This window comes from Scyliorhinus canicula, chromosome 3 (assembly GCF_902713615.1).
Source record: "Scyliorhinus canicula chromosome 3, sScyCan1.1, whole genome shotgun sequence".
NCBI lineage: Eukaryota > Metazoa > Chordata > Chondrichthyes > Carcharhiniformes > Scyliorhinidae > Scyliorhinus > Scyliorhinus canicula.
In genome coordinates, this window is record NC_052148.1 from 135,614,344 (window position 1) to 135,636,850 (window position 22,507).

The 22,507-nt window shown below is 50.2% G+C and overlaps 1 protein-coding gene across 1 annotated transcript in view; it reads left to right on the forward strand.

Moving 5' to 3' along the window:
* LOC119962984 overlaps positions 1 to 22,507 on the forward strand; it is a 104,064-nt gene that overhangs the window by 57,674 nt on the left and 23,883 nt on the right. The window contains exons 5-7 of the mRNA XM_038791407.1: positions 9,744 to 9,854; positions 21,127 to 21,261; positions 22,113 to 22,223. Of these exons, the coding sequence (XP_038647335.1) occupies positions 9,744 to 9,854; positions 21,127 to 21,261; positions 22,113 to 22,223 (357 nt within the window). The remainder of the gene's footprint in view (positions 1 to 9,743; positions 9,855 to 21,126; positions 21,262 to 22,112; positions 22,224 to 22,507) is intronic.

The window sequence follows — 22,507 nt, forward strand, 5'->3', positions numbered from 1 at the left end:
ACCGAATGGTGGACCAGTACGGGCTGCGGGCCACGTTTCCGTACTTGGATAACGTCACCATCTGCGGCCACGACCAGCAGTGCCACAACGCCAACCTCCACCGATTTCTCCAAACCGCCCAAAAACTCAACCTCAAATACAATAAGGAGAAATGCGTTTTCCGCACAACCAGACTAGCCATCCTCGGCTACGTTGTGGAAAACGGGGTCCTCGGGCCTGACCCTGACCATATACAACTCCTTCTCCCTCACTGTTCCAGGGCCCTCAAGAGGTGCCTTTGATTTTTCTCCTATTACACCCAGTGGGTCTCCCAGTATGCGGACAAAGCCCACCCACTATTTAAGACTACACTCTTCCCAGTGTCAGCCGAGGCCCGCCAGGCCTTCAACTGCATCAAGGAGGACATTGCCAAAGCCGCCATGCGGGCGATGGATGAATCCGTTCCCTTTCAAGTAGAGAGCGATGCCTCAGAGGTCGCTCTCGCTGCCACTCTGAACCAGGCAGGGAGACCAGTAGCCTTCTTCTCCCGAACCCTCTCCGCTTTGGAACTCCGACACTCCTCAGTCGAAAAGGAAGCTCAAGCCATTGTGGAAGCCGTACGGCACTGGAGGCACTACCTTGCTGGTAGGAAGTTTACCCTCATCACCGACCAGAGATTGGTTCCCTTTATGTTCGATAACACGCAGCGGGGCAAAATTAAAAATGACAAAATCTTGAGGTGGAGGATTGAACTCTCCACCTATAATTATGATATTGTATACCGTCTGGGGAAGCTCAACGAGCCCCCAGATGCTCTGTCCCGCGGCAAACGCGCCAGCGCACAAGATGACCGATTACAGTCTATCCACAATGACCTCTGCCACCAGGGGGTCACCCGGCTCGCCCACTACATCAAGGCCCGCAATCTGCCTTTCTCCACTGAGGAGGTTAAAACTGTCACCAGGAATTGCCCGATCTGCGCGGAGTGTAGACCGCACTTCTATAGACCAGACAAAGCCCACCTGGTAAAGGCATCCCGGCCCTTTGAACGACCGAGTATCGATTTCAAAGGGCCCCTTCCCTCGACCAACCGTAATGTGTACTTCCTTAACATCATAGATGAATTCTCTCGCTTCCCGTTTGCCATTCCGTGCCCCGATATGACCTCCCATACAGTCAACAGAGCCCTGCACAGTGACTTCACCCTGTTCGGTTTCCCTAACTATGTCCACAGCGACAGGGGTTCATCCTTCATAAGCGATGAGCTGCGTCAGTACCTGCTCGAAAAGGGTATCACCTCGAGCAGGACTACCAGCCACAACCCCAGGGGGAACGGGCAGGTGGAGAGGGAGAACGCGACGGTCTGGAAGACCGTCCTACTGACCCTACGGTCCAGGACCCACTGGCAGGAGGTCCTCCCCGACGCGCTCCATGCAATTAGGTCCCTCCTGTGTACAGCCACTAATCAGACTCCTCACGAGCGATTATTTGTTTTCCCTAGGGGCACTACCACGGGGGCCTCGCTTCCATCCTGGTTGAGGACACCGGGCCCGGTTCTCCTTCGGAAGCATATCTGGACACATAAAACAGACCCGCTGGTAGAGAGGGTCCTACCCCTGCATTCAAACCCCCATTACGCATTTATCGAGCACCCTGACGGCCGACAGGACACCGTTTCCCACCGGGACCTGGCACCTGCAGGATCTACCACTACTGCTACCACTACCGCCGAGGTACCCCTCACACCACACCCCACCCGACCCCCCACGCCCTGCGCCCCTGTGTCTACAGGTTTCCTGCGCCCCCTTTCACCTGTCACACTGGTCAGGAATGAAGCTCTGGAAGAGCCACCCCCGGAGTCCACCCTCGGATTCACACCGGGCATCAGCACACAGCCATCCGAAGCGGCTGCAACTCCGGTGCTCTGCCGGTCCCAGCGAACGATTTGAGCACCGGACCGGCTCGACTTATAGACCCGTCACCCCCGCCGGACTTGATTTTTTAACAGGGGGTGAATGTGGTGAATGTATAATATAAATCCACACTGTGTATCACTGTGTCCCTGTGGGCCCCATCTGTGAGCCGTTGCGCGGCTCTTCCCACAGGGGGAAATGAGGAGCATGTACAGGGCTCTGCCCTTGGCTCCTCCCTTGGCTCCACCCATGGCTCCTCCCACAACCGGAAGTATAAAGTGCTGCAGTCTTGCGAGCCTGCCTTCAGTTCAGCTAGTCGCACGCAGGCTCAGTTGTAATTTGATTCAAGCCACAGTTTACTTCTACTCGTGTCCTTGAGTGAACTGATGGTCACATCAGTTTCAATTAATTTTTTCTTGAAAGCGGTATCCTGCTACGGTCCCCATTCTACTTGCTCTCGGGACTGCCTGCCCCCTTGGGTCAGTGCTTGCAGCATCCCCTCAAGCTCTGAGTGCACAAAGGCGCTACAGTAATCGAATAGTCCCCAGCATTGCCTAACCCCTCTTACAGTCTGGGGTTTGGGCATCCCTAAAATGGCATTCTTTCTTTCTATTGGGATCTTCCTTTCCCCCTGTGTAATCTTAAAATAAAGTTAAAAATCCACAGTCTTTGCTATATGAAAATCCCCGATCAGTAAATATGATGTCTAGTGAGTTTACAGAGAAAATACTGAAATCTCTGCAAATTTGGAACACACAGAATAAAGTTTTTAAATATAGGTACATCATAGCTGCCTCTAACAAAGGAGCACATGGGCTCAGTCCACACAGAATACCTAGTCTTCGCATTTCAATTTAGATTCCTTTGTTCTCTCCTTTTTTTTTAAGAGCAGCCAAGACTATGCCGAGTTCAAACTAATCATTTACAAATCCCAAATTAAATACATTTTGATTTAGCTTTTTGTTTACTTTCTGAGAATTGTGTTCTAAATAGCTTCCACAATGTTAATCATTATTACTGATTTTCTAAAGAACTTTCAAATACTTACCCCGTTTTAAATCTCACTTTACTGCCGTGTGATGCACTATCAATTACGAGAAGACGAGAGTAGAGAGTAATCTAGGCTTTATTACATTACTTTATGCCGAAATGGCTGCAGTTCGGAGAGCACACATATTTATACTCCGCCTACTGGGCGGAGCCAGCAGGCAAGGATCTACCCCCGTACCTGTAGTACAGGGGTCTTACCGTAATATCCTCGTATGCAGTGCAGTATATACAATATAATACAACAGTGGTGACTATCACACCGTGTATACCTCCTAATTGATGTGCAACTTTGTTGTGCAAAACACAACATTTTAAAAAACTAGGAAAACCAGAGGAAGTTCACAAATTCTTATTAAACACACACACTCATTCATCCACCGAGATCTCCACTCAAACGAAAGTAATTCAAAGCATTATACTTTCATTCATCTCAACCAACTGGACAATAAAAGTTTGAATTTGCAAAGAAAACACAATGTAAAGGACGGTGGTCTCCATTTTTCTTTCTTCAAAACTGTAAATAAAACTCAAAGAAAAGGTAAATTCTCTCCCAAAAATATGAAGTAATTTTGAACTTTTCTGAAGCCACAGGGGCTTTTCCACTGCCCCAGAATCACCACGCTCGCACTTGAACAATTGCTTTACAGCTTATCCTGCTCCTTAACCTTATATTCCTTAAAACCAATAATTTCCCAATTTATTTCACATATGCAGTCAGAAGATGATTCCAACTATGTCTGAGTTGTTAATTTAGCTCCCCTCTTTTTTTTAAACTCATAAGACATATCTCCCAATCTATATCTCCGTTGTCTTGGTCTCTCTGACTCTCTCTCTGCCTGTCTCTCTGACTCTCTGTCTCTTTCTGTCTCTTTGCCTCCCTTGCTGGTTATTCCTCATGTTTCTAAATGAATTTATTTAGAGCGACCTATTTTGTGACTTTGGACCACAATTTGTTTTTGGTCTGACCCGACCACCAAGCCTTTTGCTCAGCTGCGGGTGCATCTGGGTTGTATCCTTTCATCCTCATCTTTGTAATTAAATTACTATTGTGGGTTACAATCATCTGCACGATCGATCCCTCGGGCCCCCATCTATCTTGCTCTACCTTGTTCTTGCTGCCTGGTTTATCTGATCCGGCCATCTCTGCCTTTCACACACACACACACACACACCACTCCTGCGGGGTTCCTCCTGCGGCTACTCCTTTCTCACACTAGGTGAGATCCTTCTAACTCTTTCTCCCATGGTGTTTCGTCCTATGGGTTTTTACTTTTGACCGGGTGATTAATGTACCTTTGTATGCAATGTGGCAGGCTTTGATTGATAAATTTGGTTTGGACTGTATATATTGTGTCAAATTTTTTTTTGCAATATGCCCTCGCACATTTAAAGCATGCATGGACATGCACTTGAAGTGCCATATCATCCAGGGCTATAGGTCAAGAGCTGGAAAGTGGGATTAGATGTGATAGCTCTTTTATCGACTGACACAGACTCAAAGGGCCGAATCTATCTTGCTGTAAATTTTCTATATTTTTGCTTTGCAGTTCTTCCAAAGGTCCGATGGTCTGCTCTACCGCATTTTGTGCAGCAGCCTGGATCTCATTGAATGCTTCCTGCCTGTGTGTGCCTTTAGCACAGGGCTAACGAGCTGGCTTTTAAAGCAGACCAAGGCTGGCCAGCAGCATGGTTCAATTCCCGTACCAGCCTCCCCGAACAGGCGCCGGAATGTGGTGACTAGGGGCTTTTCACAGTAACTTCATTTGAAGCTTACTTGTGACAATAAACGATTTTCATTTCATGTGTTACACACTGGAGTCCTCAGCCATATCGTCAGTGGATAGTCTTGGGGCGCAAATCTCCCATCGGGAGACTAAGTCCCGACGCCGGAGTGAAAACCGGAGTGTTCACTTCAGCGTCGGAGGCCGCTCCCAGCCCCCTATTCTCACGCCCCCGGGTGGCTAGGAGCGGCGCTGCGTCATTTACACAGGCTGGGCCTTGGCGGCGCCGCGTAAATGACGTCACCCGCGAATGCGCAGGTTGTCCAGCGCCAACCCTCGCATGCGCGGTTGCCGTCCTCCCCGCGGCCGCCCCGCAAGAAGATGTCGGATGGATCTTGCGGGGCGGCGGAGGAAAGGATGTCCTCCTTCAGAGAGGCCGGCCCACCGATTGGTGGGCACCGATCACGGGCCAGACCCCTTTTGAGGCCACCCCCGGTGCAAGAACCCCCCTCCCCCCCCATAGGCCAACCCCCCAGCGTTCCCGCGCTGTTCCCGCCGGCAGCGACCAGATGTGGACGGCGCCGGCGGGAACCTGTCGTGTTGGGCAGGCCGCTCGGCCGGAGAATCGCCGCTCGTCCATTACAAACGGCGAGCGCCGATTCTCCCAGCGGCCAGCCATGAATCTTGCTGCGCCGGTTTGGGGGGGTTGGGAGAATCGTGTGTGGGTGCCAGGACGGCGTGGCGGGACTCACTTGGCGCCCCGGCGATTCTCCCACCCGGCGTGGTGGGGGGGGAGAATTCCGCCCAAGTTGCCCTACAGTCACCATTTGCTTTTGTTAAGATCCCAGACCAGACCCCAACATTTGTTAGGTTCTGGACAAGAACCCCGTAAACTTTTTTTAAATGTGTAAAACAGGGAGGATACTTCACCCCAGGAGTAATGACTCTGGTCAACAGGTATCTTTCATGTTAAAACGAACTTTAAACACAGAATTAACCACGTTAACATCAAAGAAACACTGCAGAATTCTCCGTTCCTGAGACTGAGTTGACGCCGGAGCCGGATTCGCGGACTTCCACAACAGCAAAACTGGTGCTGCACCTAGACCTATTCAGCGATCACTGAGGGGCTAGCACCGGTGACATATAAAACACAATTGATTACAATGAGAAACGGTGTGGAATTCGCTGGGTCCATGATTGACACTCGGGAGGCTGACAAGCTGCAGCCACACATACACATTACACTCCCCACACACACATCCCAACCAACAAGATGGCACTGGTTGTGCTGGAACATGCCCATACAGCTGATGGGTCAGCTGGGTCCAGATGGGAGCTAGGGGAGTGGCCTGAGGGGACACTGACACTGTGGCCCTAGGTTCACAGTGGGCAGTCAGCGGCAGGCGCAGCTGCATGGCAATGGCAATGGTGTTCCGTGCCCCTCCACCCTGACCCCATAGCCCACCTCTTGACGACCCCCCGCTACTACCCCCCTCCAGCCCTGGCAAAAGCCCCTCGGCCAGCGGCATGACTGTCAGCAAACTATGGTGATATTGGACACTTTCCGTACCCCCTCTCTCTTCCTCAGCAGCCACGGTGCCTGTTTCATGACTTTTAAAAGCATTAGTGAACCTTGCTGGGGCAGCACGGTGGCACAGTGGTTAGCATTGCTGCCTACGGCGCTGAGGACCCGGGTTCGAATCCCGGCCCGAGGTCACTGTCCGTGTGGAGTTTGCACATTCTCCCCGTGTCTGCGTGGGTTTCACCCCCACAACCCAAAGGTGTGCAGGATAGGTAGATTGGCCATTCTAAATTGCCCCTTAATTGGAAAAAATAATTGGGTACTCTAAATTTATAATTAAAAAAAATAAAAAATAGTGAACCTTGCCAAGGGAAATTGCCCCGGTAGAGGCGGAGAATTGCGGAGGCCCCGGAGAAACTGGGCCAGGACTTCGATAGATATGCCAAAGATGTTAAATGTATGTGTGGACTGGAATGCATTGGCGCTGCTGTTGAGGCATCGGAGAATTGCCATTTGGTATGAAACCGGTGCCCGCCACGATTTCGGCGTCACAACCGATTCTCTGCCCAACCTCGTTTCTCGATTTTGGGGCGGCCAATGGAGAATCCTGCCCAATAGCTTTACAATGAGAAGTTAAACAGTTCTTAAACACAAGGAAAAACTTAAACCCATGCCTTACACCTTCACTATAAACATTTCAACCAAGCAACCCCAATGCAGTTTTAATGCTATTTATGAATCACAGTAAGAAGTCTTACAACACCAGGTTAAAGTCCAACAGGTTTGTTTCAAACACGAGCTTTCGGAGCACGGCTCCTTCTTCAGGTGATTTGATTTATGAATCAAGTTAACAAGCAGGTTACATTTTGAAAAACCTGTTCTTATGATGTGGGCGACACTGGCTGGGCCAGCATTTGTTGCCTATCCCTAACTGCCCTTGAACTGAGTGGCTTACTAGGCCATTTCAGTCAGGGGCAGTTAAGAGTCAACCGCATCGCTATGTGTGTCTGGAGTCACATGTCAGCCTTTTAGTCAGGACTAGATCCTTCAAAACATGCCCTTTGGGATCTATTTGCTATCCCAACTCCTGCCCTCCCAGTATCTATCTTTTTTGAAGATGCCCATCATTGTGCAAGGCATCTGAGAGTGACCTTGTGGTACATAGAAATGTAAATAGCATGAGAAAATTACTCCAGACATTAATTTGAGCAAGTAGAAATTTGACAGTGCATTGGACACATGAAAATTGCAAGCGTAAAGTATTTGGCATGCTGTTATTTGGTTTCTTTCATTGTCTTTCTCAGATTAAACCCTTTCTCCATGCTGGAAGCTGGCAACCCTGTAATACACCAGGAATGCTCTGGTTATCAAGGGGAAAATTTACAGAGGGTTTGTGAAAAAGTAAATAAGTAAAGTTGCTGCTAAGCTACTTGCATGATATTAAAATTCTGAAATTGGACGGTTTCACAAAGTATCGTGCACTTGTAACTGAGCAATTTGCAATAAGAATTTAAAGTTCAAACCGAAAGACAAAATGAAGTGACATTTTTGTAATCAGTTTGGGTGATAAATGTATAGCTTTAGGCTATAATAAAATATATTATTTATTTATGCTCCAAATAGGTCATGTTGCATAACTAATAGTTTATGGTCCAGAGACAGTGCCAAAAATCATTAATTCAAAATTCAGCAACCTTGTCACTGTCAGAAAACGTCCTCAACCAGATTTATTTTCCAGTTTAACTCCCTGTTATTTCACTGCCACACAATTTTGTAGGATTTTCTCAAGAGCTGCTTAGTGGCCCCTATTAAATAGAATTTATTTGAAAAGAGAAGTGGCACCATTTAATGGCCGTGTCTCACTTGAATGAGAGTACAACGCGGACTTTAGATTGCGGGGAGAGGCCAAAATGGAGAACCGCGCCAGGCGCCAATCGGTTTGCAAACTAACTGCCCCGCTCCCGTTAGCAAAATCAGGATCCCGCCCGGGCGAGAAATCAATATTTACCACTTAAAGCCATATTTCAAAAAAAAAAATTTAGAGTACCCAATTCATTTTTCCAATTAAGGGGCAATTTAGCATGGCCAATCCACCTAGCCTACACATCTTTGGGTTGTGGGGGCGAAACCCACGCAAACACGGGGAGAATGTGCAAACTCCACACTGACAGTGTCCCAGAGCCGGGAACGAACCTGGGACCTCAGCGTCGTGAGGCAGCAGGGCTAACCCACTGCGCCACCGTGCTGCCCTTAAAGCCATATTTCATACCATTAATGGGAATGACCCCCTATCTAATGGCCTCTCGTGATTTAACCTCCTCCCCAGCAAGTGGTCACGGGGGTGCCGATTAGTACACCTTCTTAAAAACGGGAAGCTGGCAGAATGGCTGCTGTGGGCACCCATGACTTTCTAGGGCTCGAGCGGGACTTGTGTGGCATTTCACAAGCTACAGCGCACAAGCGCATCTGTGAGATCCCCAAACTGGTGGCCCCTGCCATCTCCTCCCAGGCGACACTAGCTGCCCTGTGGCCGACCCTCTGAGCCCCTCAGAGGAATAGGGCATCCCATCTGCACTCTGGCCTGGTTGGCATCCTCGAATCATGGGGTTGATCTGCACCGTGGCATGACTGCGAGCTGTGTGGGGTTTGATCTGCAGAATAGGTTAATGTGCTGCTCCCCCTTGTTGGGCAGGGAGCTGGTGGATGCAGTCCCGGGGAATCAGCTGACGGGACCATCATTTGCAGCGTGAAGCCTATGGGGACTCGTTAAGTGGACCAATTAACATTTAATACCGGTGACGGCCTCACCGGGTCGAGAGACAGGAAGCTCGTGGCAGTTCCCACTCGCTACCACACTTAGAAACGTTTCATTAAATCACGCCCCTGATGTTGTAAATACTCAACAGATGAGGCAGCAACTGTGGGGAGTTCTGATGAAAGATCATCGACCTGAAATGTTGAGATGGATTTTAATCACCCAAAAAATGGATTGGTTGGTGTCAGGTCAGAAGTTAAAATTTTGTTGATCTCAAACCTGATCCTACTTAGAGTTAGGGGTGGTGGGCCAAGGACTGAGCTGTTAACCTGCTCCTCGGGGTTATTGTCAATATAAATATTTGAATGAGGTTGGCAGCCTCTCTGTTACCCTGAAGTCCATCAGCTGCATGGAGGCTAAGACAGCAGCATTGCCTATGGGCCATAAGGAGCAGGAGTATTCATCCTGAGCTAAAATTCCGGTTTATATTGCAGATTTCCAGCATCTGCAGTATTTTGCTTATATTTAAGGATAAAACATAAATGCTGTGGAGTTAAAATTGAAACCTTCCCCCCTTTACCTATATAACTTGCCTTTGTTAATAATCCAGGCATTCCTGTTATTATTAGTATTATTTGAAAATGAGTAATTTGTCTAATTGTTCAGTGGAAGCTTGTTACATTTACTCATTCTAAGAATTCTTTACAAACAAATAAACATAACTTTAGTCGAACATGTGATGAAATCTAAACACTCACAAACTTCTATTAATGTTTTAATATTTTTGTTTTCATTTTCAGAGCAGAATTGCGTCCTTGACATTATTTGGTTGGCTTTATTCCCAACCGTCTGTGTTATCTTACTCATCATCGTATCCTATCAGTTATTCAAGAAAGATTCATCCTGCAAAGGTTAGTGTTGTATAAAGTGCAATTCTTTTCCAAAAGAGACCTGCCATTTTTTTTGTGTAATTTGGTTAAAAGTATTTTATGCTTATCAAAGTAGTGCATGCAGTGTGGGGGCCTTGAACATTGTCCCACTTTGCATTCAGCGTCAGCATCAAATATAGTATAGGTTCCACTAAGGGTCAGGCATTATTTACAGTGACAAACACCATGGGCGGGATTCTCCGTTGGCCGATGTGGAATCAGGAAATGCGATTGGGCAGAAAATCGGTTCTGATGCTGAAATCGTGGCATCCACCAGGTTTCACGCCAAATCTCAATTCTCCGTCGCCTCAACAATGGCGTCAATGCATTCCACTCCGCACCTACAGTGAGCGGGATTCTCCGATCGCTGACGTCAAAATCGCTTTCGGCAATCAGCCGGAGAAATCCATTTTAACGCCGAAATCGGGGGCGGTGCCGGTTTTGTACTCGAGGCGTACGCCGCATGCCATTGGGACGGCGTCGGGATGTCACCTGAGGCCCTCCCCAAATACTCCGCTCCCGATGGGCCGACTTCCCGACGGCGCGGGACACATGTCCTCTCATTTTTCAGAAAACTGGCGTGGCGGCTGCGGACTGTGTCCAGCGGCGCCACAGTCGAGGGGGGAGAGGTGGGAAGCCGTTCCGCTGGCAGGGTGGGCTTCGCCATGGGTTGGAGGGACTGGTCCGGGGGTGGCGAGGGGCGTTACGGGGGCAGTTTTTTAAAAGCCCATGGTGTTAAGGGTAAGATCCTGGCATGGATAGAGGACTGGCTGACTGGCAGAAGGCATAGAGTGGGGATAAAGGGGTCTTTTTCAGGATGGCAGCCGGTGACTAGTGGTGTGCCTCAGGGGTCTGTGCTGGGACCACAACTTTTCACAATATACATTAATGATCTGGAAGAAGGAACTGAAGGCACTGTTGCTAAGTTTGCAGATGATACAAAGATCTGTTGAGGAACAGGTAGTATTGAGGAAGCAAGGGGGCTGCAGCAGGATTTGGACAAGCTAGGAGAGTGGGCAATGAAGTGGCAAATTAAATACAGTGTGGAAAAGTGTGAGATTATGCACTTTGGAAGGAGGAATTTAGACTACTTTCCAAATGGTGAAATGCTTAGAAAATCAGAAGCACAAAGGGACGTGGGAGACCTTGTTCACGATTCTCTTAAGGTTAATGTGCAGGTTCAGTCGGGCGTTAAGACGGCAAATACAATGTTAGCATTCATGTCAAGAGGGCTAGAATACAAGACTAGGGATGTATTTCTGAGGCTCTATAAGGCTCTGATGGCAAGGTTCACTTGCGCTTTTAAAAATCGAGAAACTGGCACTGTGGCTAATGAGGGAGAGAGAGAAGGTAACACACAGAGAGGTGCAACTGTGGACTGCAGGTCCTGACACTGACCGGACTGGCTGGGGTGAGGGAGGGGACCCTGAGGCCGGACTGACCCCCCACAGAGTGGGGTGATGTCCAGGCATGGACGGCCAGTGCAGCGGCACGCAAGGCAGCCATCTTGCTGCACATCCCACTGACCACCAACCTTGGCCTGTGGTTCTGCAGAGTGCCACCGGCTGTATGGACGTCAGCCGACTGTAGCCATGACACCGACAGGGCCAAGGCTGCGGGGATGGGGGGGTGGGGGATATGCGGGGGCAGGGTCCGCAGTGCCAACCGGAGCCACTGTGTAGCCCGGTGGACCTGGTTGTGCAGGGAGGCATGCACCATGTCGGCCTTTCATCCCCTGCAGACAATGGATATTGGAATTCAACCAACAACGGTGGCATTCCTCCTAGTCGTTGTTGCCCTGGGGGATGCACTGTGCTGTACGAGCTGGCATTGCTTGAGGAGGGGGAATCTGCAGTAGCGGTGCCTACCCTCGAGGAACAGGAGGTAGCTGCTCAGGATGGAGGGCTGGCCACCCAACAGGCCGAGGAGGGGGAGGTGCAAAGGAGGCGCCCCTTGAGGCCTCGTGTGTACCGGCAGCACCAGTCGTTCGGGGACCTTCCGGATCGTGCATGCCGTCAAAGACTCCAGCTGAGCAGGGGGATAGTGCGACACATCTGCCAGATGATGGCACACCTGGCACCGCGGGAGAGGGCACTCGTTCCCGGTGGCCATCAAGGTGACAGACGCCCTGAACGTTTATGCCACAGGGTCCTTCCAGACATCAGGGGCGGGATTCTCCCATGCCGTGCCATATGGGAGAATCGCCGTTCGCACCATTTTTTCCCGCGCGCCGGTCCGACGCCGTTCCGCCATTCTCCCAAACGGCGAGAATGGCTTCATCGAGGTTGGCGCCGTGCCATCCGGAGAATCGCCCGAGGTACTAAGTATGGCAATTCTCCGGACCCCCCGCTATTCAGTGGCCCGGATGGGCCGAAGTCCCGACGGCATGAACCCAGTTCACGCCGTCGCCGTTCACCCCTGGTAAATAAATTTGGCAGCTAGTCATGGTGCCTGCCTGCTGCTCATGGCCCTTGCCTCCATTCCTGCCGTCCCTTTGACCCCTCGAGCTCCCGTTTGCTGGCATTATTGTGTGGTTGCTTTCTTTTCACAGTTGAGGTAAATTTGCCTTTGAGGTTTGGGGTAAGATTCACCTGAAAGTGCCTATTTGGTTCTGGTCTGGAGGAGAGCCACCTGATGTACATCTGCTCAGCACATCACCATCACCAGAAGTCGCCACCCTATTCTTCCCGCTGCATTTAAGATGTGCCGGGGTGAGGAAGGGAGAATTCAGAAGAACTGAAGACTGTCATAGTCTCCTTGGTGGAAGGCCCCGGGTTGGGCTCCATCCCTTCCTCCTCCCTGAGAGTGCCCGCAGGGCCCTGGCTGACTACATGGGAGGGAGGTGCAACTGGTCTGAGCTCCAGAGGCCTCTGAATCATCTGTCACTGCCAGTCCTGGAGGCTCCCCATTGTCTGTACCATATTACATAGATATAGAATTTACAGTGCAGAAGGAAGCCATTCGGCCCATCGAGTCTGCACTGGCTCTTGGCAAGAGCACCCTACCCAAGGTCAACACCCCCACTCTATCCCCATAACGCAGTAACCCCACCCAACACTAAGGGCAATTTTGGACACTAAGGGCAATTTATCATGGCCAATCCACCTAACTTGCACATCTTTGGACTGTGGGAGGAAACCGGAGCATCCGGAGGAAACCCACTCACACACGGGGAGGATGTGCAGACTCCGCACAGACAGTGACCCAAGCCGGAATCGAACCTGGGACCCTGGAGCTGTGAAGCGATTGTGCTATCCACAATGCTACCATGCTGTATGGCACATGTATCCATGATGTAGATGCCCTCAGCCATGGCCATCACTGACTGAACCATGCCTTGGATACCACCACTCAACATGCGGACATCATGCTGTAGGTTTTCCACTACGGTCACCAGCCTAGCAGTGTAGGCCAGGGTGCCACGCATTGCCGGAATCATGCCCTGCACCTGAAAACTTTGGGACTCCTCAAAGCGACCTTGCAGTTGCTGAAATGTCGCTGACAGCCCCTCCTGAGTCTCACAGCTGTGTCCCATCATTTACATCAGCTCTGGGAGAAGCTTGTCCAGAGGCTCAACATCTGGCTGGGACACAGCTGTTTCCTGGTCACCAGCAGACCTCCGACTTGCTGTCTCCACCTGTTGTGCATCTGCAACTGTGTGGTGCTCACCAGAGAGTGCCCCCGATAGTGTACACTAATGTCACCCACCGAGGTGTGCGTCTCTGTGCTAGTGGAAGGTGCAGGTGATAGCTGTGACATATCGTTGATGTTATCCTCGGAGCTCTCCTCCGAGCTCCGAGGTGTTCTCTTGGCTGGCGGGAGGAGTATGATTCCGGAGGCCCATCCTCATCAGATGGGGATCCTGCAAGACAATGGACGTGTGGTCAGTGAGAAGGAAGGATATCGCGCCATCAACACACAATTAAGACAGTTCATTTGGGGCAGTAGATCCATAACTCTCTGGCACAGGCCGCCCTTGCTATCGGACACTGCTCTCTCCTCAGAAAACCCATACTTACCAGGGCCCATTCCTCATATGGGATGAAGACTGGGATCTCTGGGATTCCACGCCGTCTTTGCCCTTTCCAAAGACAAAGACAATACAGCACAGAAACAGGCCCTTCAGCCCTCCAAGCCTGCACCGAGCATGGTACCTGTCTAAACTAAAACTGGATGCACTTAGGGGGCAGGATTCTCCGAACCCCCGCCGGGTCGGAGAATCGCCGGGGGCGGCGTGAATCCTGCCCCCGCCGGCTGCCGAATTCTCTGGCGCCGGGGATTTGGCGGGAGTGTGAATCGTGCCACGCCAGTCGGCGGCCGTTGGCAGCGGGCCCCCCGGCGATTCTCCAGCCCGCGATGGGCTGAATGGCCGCCCGCTTTCAGCCGGTCCCGCTAGCGTAAATTACAGTAGGTACTTACCGGCGCGACCTGGCGGCGCGGGCAGCCTCGGGGGGGGGGGGCCCGGGGGGACCTGGCCCGGGAGGTGCCCCCACAGTGGCCTGGCCCGCGATCGTGGCCCACTGATCTGCGGGCGGGCCTGTGCCGTGGGGGCACTCTATTCCTCCGCATCGGCTGCTGTGGTCCTCCGCGACAGCCGATGCGGAGAAGATCCCCCCCTGTGCATGCGCTGGGATGACACCAGCACACGCTGGCGCTCCTGCGCATGCGCCAACTTGCACCAGCCGGCGGAGGCCGTTCGGCACCGGTTGGTTTGGCGCCAAGCCCCTTCCCCGCCGGCCGGCATGGCGCAAACCACTCCGGGGCCGGCCTAACCCCAATCCTCCGCACCTTTGGAGCGGCCCGACGCCGGAGTGCTTCACGCCACTCCTTGGCGCTGGGACCCCCTGCCCCGCCGCGTACGGGAGAATCCCGCCCATGTAGTCCATATCCTTCCATTCACACCCTATTCATATATTTGTCTTGATGTCCCTTAAATGCCACTATCATACCTGCTCCCACCACCTCCCCAGGCAGCGCGTTCCATATATTTACCATCCGCTGTAAAAATACTTGCCTCACACATCAGTTCTAAACTTTTCCCCACACACTTTAAACCTATGTCCCCCTAGTACTTGACTCTCCTCCCCTAGGAAAGAGCACCTGACTATCCACTCTGTCCATGCCACTCATAATCTTGTAGACCTCTATCAGGTCGGCTCTCAACCTCAGTTGTTCCAATGCAAACAGACCGAGTTTATCTAACCTCTCCTCATACCATAATGCCCTCGTAAACCTCTTCTGTACCCTCTCCAAAGCATCCACATCCTTCTGGTAGTGTGGCGACCGGAATTGTACACAATATTCCAAATGAGGTCTAACTAAGGTCCTGTACAGCTGCAACATGACTTGTCAATTTTTAGATTCAATACCCCGACCGATGAAGGCCAGCATGCCGTATGGCTTATTGACCACCTTATCCACATGCGTTGCCACTTTTAGCGATCGGTGGATATGCACACCCAGATCTCTCTGCCTGTCAGTACTCGCAAGAGTTCTACCATTTATTGTGTCATTCCTACATGCATTGGACTTTCCAAAGTACATTACCTCACACTTGTCCAGATTAAACTCCATCTGTCATTTTTCCGCCCGACACTCCAACCAGTTTATATCCTGCTGTATCCTCTGACAATCCTCTTCACTATCCGCAACTCCACCAATTTTTGTGTCGCCTGCAAACTTATTAATCACATCAGCTATATTTTCTTCCAAATTTTCTTCCAAATCATTTATATACACCACAAACAACAAAGGCCCCAGACTGATCCCTGTGGAACGCCGCTAGTCACAGCCTTCCATTCAGAAAAGCAGCCTTCTACTGATACCCTCTGTCTTCTGTGCCTAAGGTTAGCTCTGTGTCTAACTTGCCAACTCTCCTCTGATCCCATGTGACTTAACCTTTTGTACCAGTCTGCCATGAGGTACCTTGTCAAAGACTTTACTGAAGTCCATGTATACAATATCTACTGCCTTTACCTCATCTATCATCTTTGTCACTTCCTTGAAAAACTTAATCAAATTAGTGAGGCACGACCTCCCCTTCACAAAACCACGCTGTCCATGACTTGTTTCCAAATGTGAATAAATCCTATCTCCAAGAATCTTTACCAATAGTTTCCCTACCACTGACGTAAGGCTCATGGCCTATAATTTCCTCGATTATCCCTGCTGCCCTTCTTAAACAATGGAGCAACATTAGATTCTCTTCAGTCCTCTGGAACTTCACCTGCAGCCAATGAGTTACAAAGATTACTGTCAAGGCCCCAGCAATTTCCTCCCTTGCCTCCCGCAGTATTCTGGGTAGATCCCATCAGGCCTTGGGGACTTATCTACCTTATGGTTCCATACATAGATTCCCTCCAATATCCTTGAATGGACCAACCCTTTCTCTGGCTACCCTCTTGCTCTTCACATTTGTATAAAATGCCTTTGGATTTTCCTTAATCCAGTTTCCCTTTTATTAGGGACTATCTTCTCCTGCTGGACATTTTGAGCCGCACGTTTGAAGGGTCAGGGGGATCTATAGCAGATGGCACATGTGAGCACTGGACCTAGACATGAAGGGATTGTGCTGGTGGATGCCAGGGGATTCTGAGGTTCAAGCCTGGATGTTGGGAGAGTATGAGGTGTGAGCCAGTGGGTTGGTGGGAGGGTTTGGGGAATTGAGCGGTCGTGCCACGAGAGAGATAGTAACTTACCCTTGGAACTCGTTGGAGGTGGTCCATCTTCTTTCAACATTGGAAAGCTGCCACTGCCTCCCAGGTGGCATTGATCATCTACACCCTCAGGGAAACATGATGCCCCGCCTCTCATCTACAGCATCAAGAAGCCTGGCCAAGTCGGCAAACCCAAAGTGAGGAGCAGGTCTCTACGCTGTCATCCTCATGTGTTGACTGGGAGTGAATGCTGAGGGAGAGTTTAAAAACAGCTCCCCTAGTTAGCTGGTTGGGTGAATCAGATGGTGAGTGAGCCTGGCATGGCGAGATCCAAGTGAGGGCTCATTTTTATACTAAGTATGGGTGAATACAGGCCGTGACCTCGTCATTGCAGCCAACACGAAATACCCCACCAAACCTGCCCAATATGACACTTTTCTTTGGGTGAATACCCCTCTGATTTGTATATCTTAACTCTAATTGCTGTCTAAAGGTAACACATGTGTTGAAGGATTCTCTGCCAGTGCCTGATCCAAGTGACATTCTTTATGTGTGAGCTTGTTAGTGCTATTGTCTGGATGTTTGAAACCATTACAGTGGAGCTCATTCCTCTCCAAATATCGTGTATGCACTCTCGCAATTCCCTGGAGTGATATTTAGTTAGCAAATGAGCAGCAACTCTGGTTGATGCTTTTCTCCTTAGCTCAGAGATCCTTGAGTCTAATTTTAGCACTATGTTGCCAACTCGACTGAGAACAACCGTGTCAGCAGAAATTGGTCTCCAAGTTAGAAACTTTGTGTGATTTATCATGCCAGCCCGCATGTTTGATTATCTCCTGCTCTATTGGGAGAGGATTTGCATCTCTTTCCCCAAGATCACAGAAACGTTATGCAGATAGATTTTTTAAAAACTCACAATGAATCTTTTTGTTAGGGTTGTTTCCAGACCTCCTCCTGGACTAAAGATTGATATTGGGCTGGATTTTGCTCTGTTGAATCTGATTCTCCAATCAAATTGCTAAGGAGGTGCCCAGTTGTATTTTCTGTTCACATTGGTCGCAGATGCTTGTAGGGGTTGGTGCAATGTTTGAGTGTTTATCTCGGGGTTAGAACTGTCGAATGGGACTGGATCGCTTGATGGGGCCCACATGGACTTGGTGGGTCACATGGCCTCTTTCTGTGCTATAATGATGCTCTGACATGATATTATGAATATTTGATTACCATACGTTGCTGTGAAAAACATCAAAGGGGGTCGATAGGCAAGTCCACCCCGACTCAGAGCAAAACCCAGCCCATTGAAATCAGCACCACTGAAGTTTGAGCCAGTGGAATGGCAGCATATTAAGTCGGTTGACATTGACCTCTGTTATTATGAATGCAATTGACCTTTTTTTTAGAATATGTTGCAAAATAACCTGTAACAAATTATATTTTATGCTGCATTTAAAACAAATGCAATGGCTGGGAATGTTCCAGAGAAGAAACAATGGCTTGATTCTCCGCTTTGTGTTGCCAAAAGCAAGAATCACAATTGGGCAGAGAATCGTGTCAAAAAATCAGGTTTGCGCCGTCGCCAATTCCAATGCCATTCTCTGACCCCCTTGCTAGTGGTGAAATCTAAGTTTGCTCCCTCCACTGGCAGGTCCATGCAAAACTGTCATTTGAATGGATTTTAGTAGCATTAGCGAGTTGGACACTTCATGCTCCACCCCTCCGAGATCCATCACCCGTATTCAGCAGAAATCACACGGGTACCAATTGGTGCAAATATTTACAAGTGGGTCTCGGGTGCCATGACTGTTGAGGTGGAGAGAGAAGGTAAGAATACTCTTAAAATCTCTCCAAAATTGTCAAGCTGGGGGGTGGCTGCCTGGGCTGGGGGGAATAGTGAGGAATGACTTGGTGCCAAGTCCATGGACTCGGTGTCCCCTTGGGACTGGGGTGGCCTGGCACCGACTGCCATTGCTACAGCACGTGGTTTGAAACACACCCTTTTGGTGCTACTTATAGGCCACTGGCTGTTCACTCCGCTGACTGTTCACTTTGTCCTGTAAATACTCAAAGAGCCTCTGGTCATCTGGAAACCCACCCAGGCTGCACCTGTGGAAACCCTCAGACCCCAGCTGACCCATCAATAGGATGGGCGTGGTCAAGATTAATCAGGGGCCACCAGGTGCTGCCACTCCTCAGTGTACTCATCAGAAGCTCAGCCCCACTGCAGAGGAAGCAGGGGAATTCCAGAGCTCACCCCAAACAAAGGACACATGCACCATGGCCTTTGGCAGCCTCCCTGGCACACTGCCTCTCTCAGGGCAGAGGCCTCACCAGTCACACTGTCAGCTAGCCCACTCCGCAAGACCACCAGCTGACTCCAAGCCCAGTCTGTCCACCGCCCTCCTACTCCCATCCATCCTGACCCCAGTCAGGTTGTTACAACCTGTGAATCACACCCAGGACCCACATCGCACTGCAGCTCAGCTCCAAGCAGAGGCACACTTCCCTGCCTCACCCCCATCTGTAGGACCTACCCACACACAAGCCTCTAAGCATGGAGGTGATTGATGGTACACAGTGACCTTCTCCACCGCACAGCAGCTGCACCCCTGCTGGCGGAATAACACCCGGCCCACTCAGTGAGGAGACCTACAGGAGACCCCACTGGGGAAACAGGACAGGTGCCACAGAGCCTATCGCTGACATGGTTGCGGAATCCACAGGTACCCCTGTTGACAGGGATGGGTAGTGAGGATAGAGGTTCTCCACATCACAGGCACAATACCACTCACTGATGGGGAGGAGTGGAATGCGGACCACAACATATCGAGAGGGCTGGGTGAGGGGTGGGGATGCGACTTGTTGAGAGTGGCCCAGCAGTACAACTCAAGGTGACTATGTAACCTGGTGGCTTTGGATGGGCAAGGGAATACTCATCTTGCTAACGTGCCTTCTCTTTCCCATCCCACCACACTGTAGAGAATGAATTTCAGAGTACAGTCAGCTATGCTCGCTGTCTACCTGGCCGCTGCTGCCATTGCAGAAGCACGGAGGCTGAAGGAGCAGGGTCAGATCAGGCAGGACCCTGCATAAGAGCAGCCTGCCCCAAAAGAACAGGGGCCAGCCGGTGAGGCTCAAGTGCCGGCTGTCCAACAGGCGGAAGAGAGGGTGCGGAGTAGGCACTGCATCAGGGCACTTATATGCCATCGGCGCCTGTCCTCCAAGGAGCTGCCAGGCCATCTGTGGTGTTGAGACTTTGGCTAACCAGGGAGACCATGCGCCACTTGTGCCAGATCGCGGCACACCTGGTATCGCGGTGGTTTGGGAGAGGACACGCACTCCCGGTGCCTGTCATGGTGACGGTTGCTCGAAATCTTGTGCATCTTGATCACTGCAGGGATCGAGTGAGGACCTGTGTGGGAATTTGCAGAGGTTTGTACACAGGTGCATCCACCATGTGACAGATGCCCTATGTGCCCGTGCATTGGACTATATAACCTTCAGTCTGGACCAAACACACCAGATCCCAGGCAGCAGGATTCATCACCATCACTGGCATGCCCCATGCCCAGGGGATGATCAATGGAATGCATGTTCCCGCATCATGCACGTTTGTGCCCAGGCAGCATGCACAATGCTGACATCCTGGCGCACTGAGATTCCTGGCATCTTTGTGGCACTCTCTCAGGTGAGGGGTTGGCCCTTGGGCGACAAGCGTTACTCACTGAGGTTATGGCTAATGACAGGGCTGCCGCACACAGGCCGACTTCATCACCTCCCGATTTGCCACCGGCATCTCCGCTGCTCTATCCCACCTCTCCACTCCCCTCTCTCCTACTTCAAATAGGAACCCGCCCCCCCCCATAACCGCTTACCCCTTCCCTGTCCCTCAGCTCTTCATGCCACCTACGTTGTGCAAGGGAGATGGTGAAAGCTAAGGACTCACTCACTGGGTAAGTTGTCATGCAAGGCAAGCTCGTACTTCTGGCCCCGTGCCCTGCCACTTCTCTCTGAAGGTGACGCCATGCGGGCCGTTCATGTGTCATGGATGGACACATGCACATACGCACATACGTGCATATATACACACACATACACATGGACTGTTGGTGCTCGCCCATGTGCTACACCCATGCCAACTCAAGTGTTCTCTTATTTGCATGGCCTGCCGCTCCTCCTAGGTGTAACCCCAGGCAGTACATCAGAAGTGGAGGTTGCCTGCTACATGTCTCCCCTTTAACCTGTGCTGCCCTGGGCGGCCATCCTCTGTTCTGCCCGCTGCCCATGAGATGCCCACTTAGCAATGCCAATCCACCTAACCCACACATCTTTGGACTGTGGGAGGAAACCGGAGTACCCGGAGGAAACCCACACAGACATGAGGAGAATGTGCACACTCCAGACAGTCACCCAAGACCAGAACTAAACGCAGGTCTCTGGTGAGGTGAGGCAGCAGTGCTAACCATGGTGCCACACATGTGGAATGAAAATTTGTTTGCATGAACGAATGTTTTCTTTTTGGAATACTGCATTGATTCCAGTTGTTACAATGGATGTGTGACAAAACACATTCTTCAAATTACGTCATTTTTATTACATAGGTGAGAACTCAAGCCAACAGGAAGCTGCTGTGTACATCAATGTAATTCAGCATGAAGAATGCAGAAGGCAGCCGTCAGGTCATGTGACCTGGTCCAGAGAAAATCACCATCCTGCGCCAATCGCCAATTATCAGGGTAATTCATCACTAAAGATGTAGAACTGAACCAGAATTATTTGGCTAAGGTGGGGCATCACATGGAGGGAATCGCAGAGCAATGATAATGAAGGGAAGCAAAGTCCCTTGAATAAAGGCCCCTGCACCCTACCCTTTGAGCGTAATTGAGTGGACTTTGCGTCGCAAGGTACCCTCTGATGATTCCAGGATCTTTCCCTCTTCACAATCCTTGTTTTCTTGAACATGGGCTCTGTTCTCACTAGTCCAGGTTAACCCAGAAATAACTATTTCTTCTGCTTGGCAGAGCAGCACATTTTGTGGACCTTCTTCCTCAACGCTTGGCCTGGCTGCCTCTGAGAATCTGAGAGACAGCCCTCCCCCCACCGTTATCGTCACCCCCCCCCCCCTTCCCGGCCGCTATCGTTCTCTCTCCCCCCCCCGACTGCCATCTTGTCATTTGTGTTTTAGTGTTACAGCTTACACCTGACTTTCAGTAGGGTTTGACTTGGCTCCAAATTTCTCACCAGGCTGAGTTCAGGACAACTTCACAACATTGCTCATTCCAGCATGATCTGTTTTATCTTAAATTCAAAGCGAGAGTCTAACAAAGTCTAGCTGGCATAACATTATATTTCACAAATATTTTACATATGCATTGAGCCTAATATTAAGTATTTTCTGATGGCAATATGTTGACATTTATAATATCATTGAAGACAATAACCAGCTCAAACCATGGTGACATGTGGCATGACATCTTGTTTGCATGAATTAATGTTTTCTTTTTTGAATATTGTATTGATTCCAGTTGTTACAATGAACATGTGAGAAAACACAGTCTTTCAAATTGCATTAACTTATATTACATAGGTGAGAACTCAAGCCAACAGGAAGCCGCTGTGTACATCAATGTCATTCAGCATGAAGAATGCAGAGGGCAGCCGTCAGGTCATGTGACCTGGCCAATCGGCAATTATCAAGGTAAGTCAGTGGCCAATATTAAAGCTGAAGGCTTCAAGTAAAACAAATTATTCAAAACAACACATATCTTTCTTTAAAGGTAAAATAATTTACAACTGATTCATGATAAATCATTAATTGCACTGTCCTGTGCAGAGAATGTTTTCAAATTCCTATGGTTAGGTACTGCCCTGAGTTATTTGACGGAGATTTCTGGAGTTTTCAGGGGTCCCACTTGCCGCTGGAGAACCAGGAGGTGACACTTGCACTTTTTGGGAAGGTCCTCTGAAACATATGCCAATCAG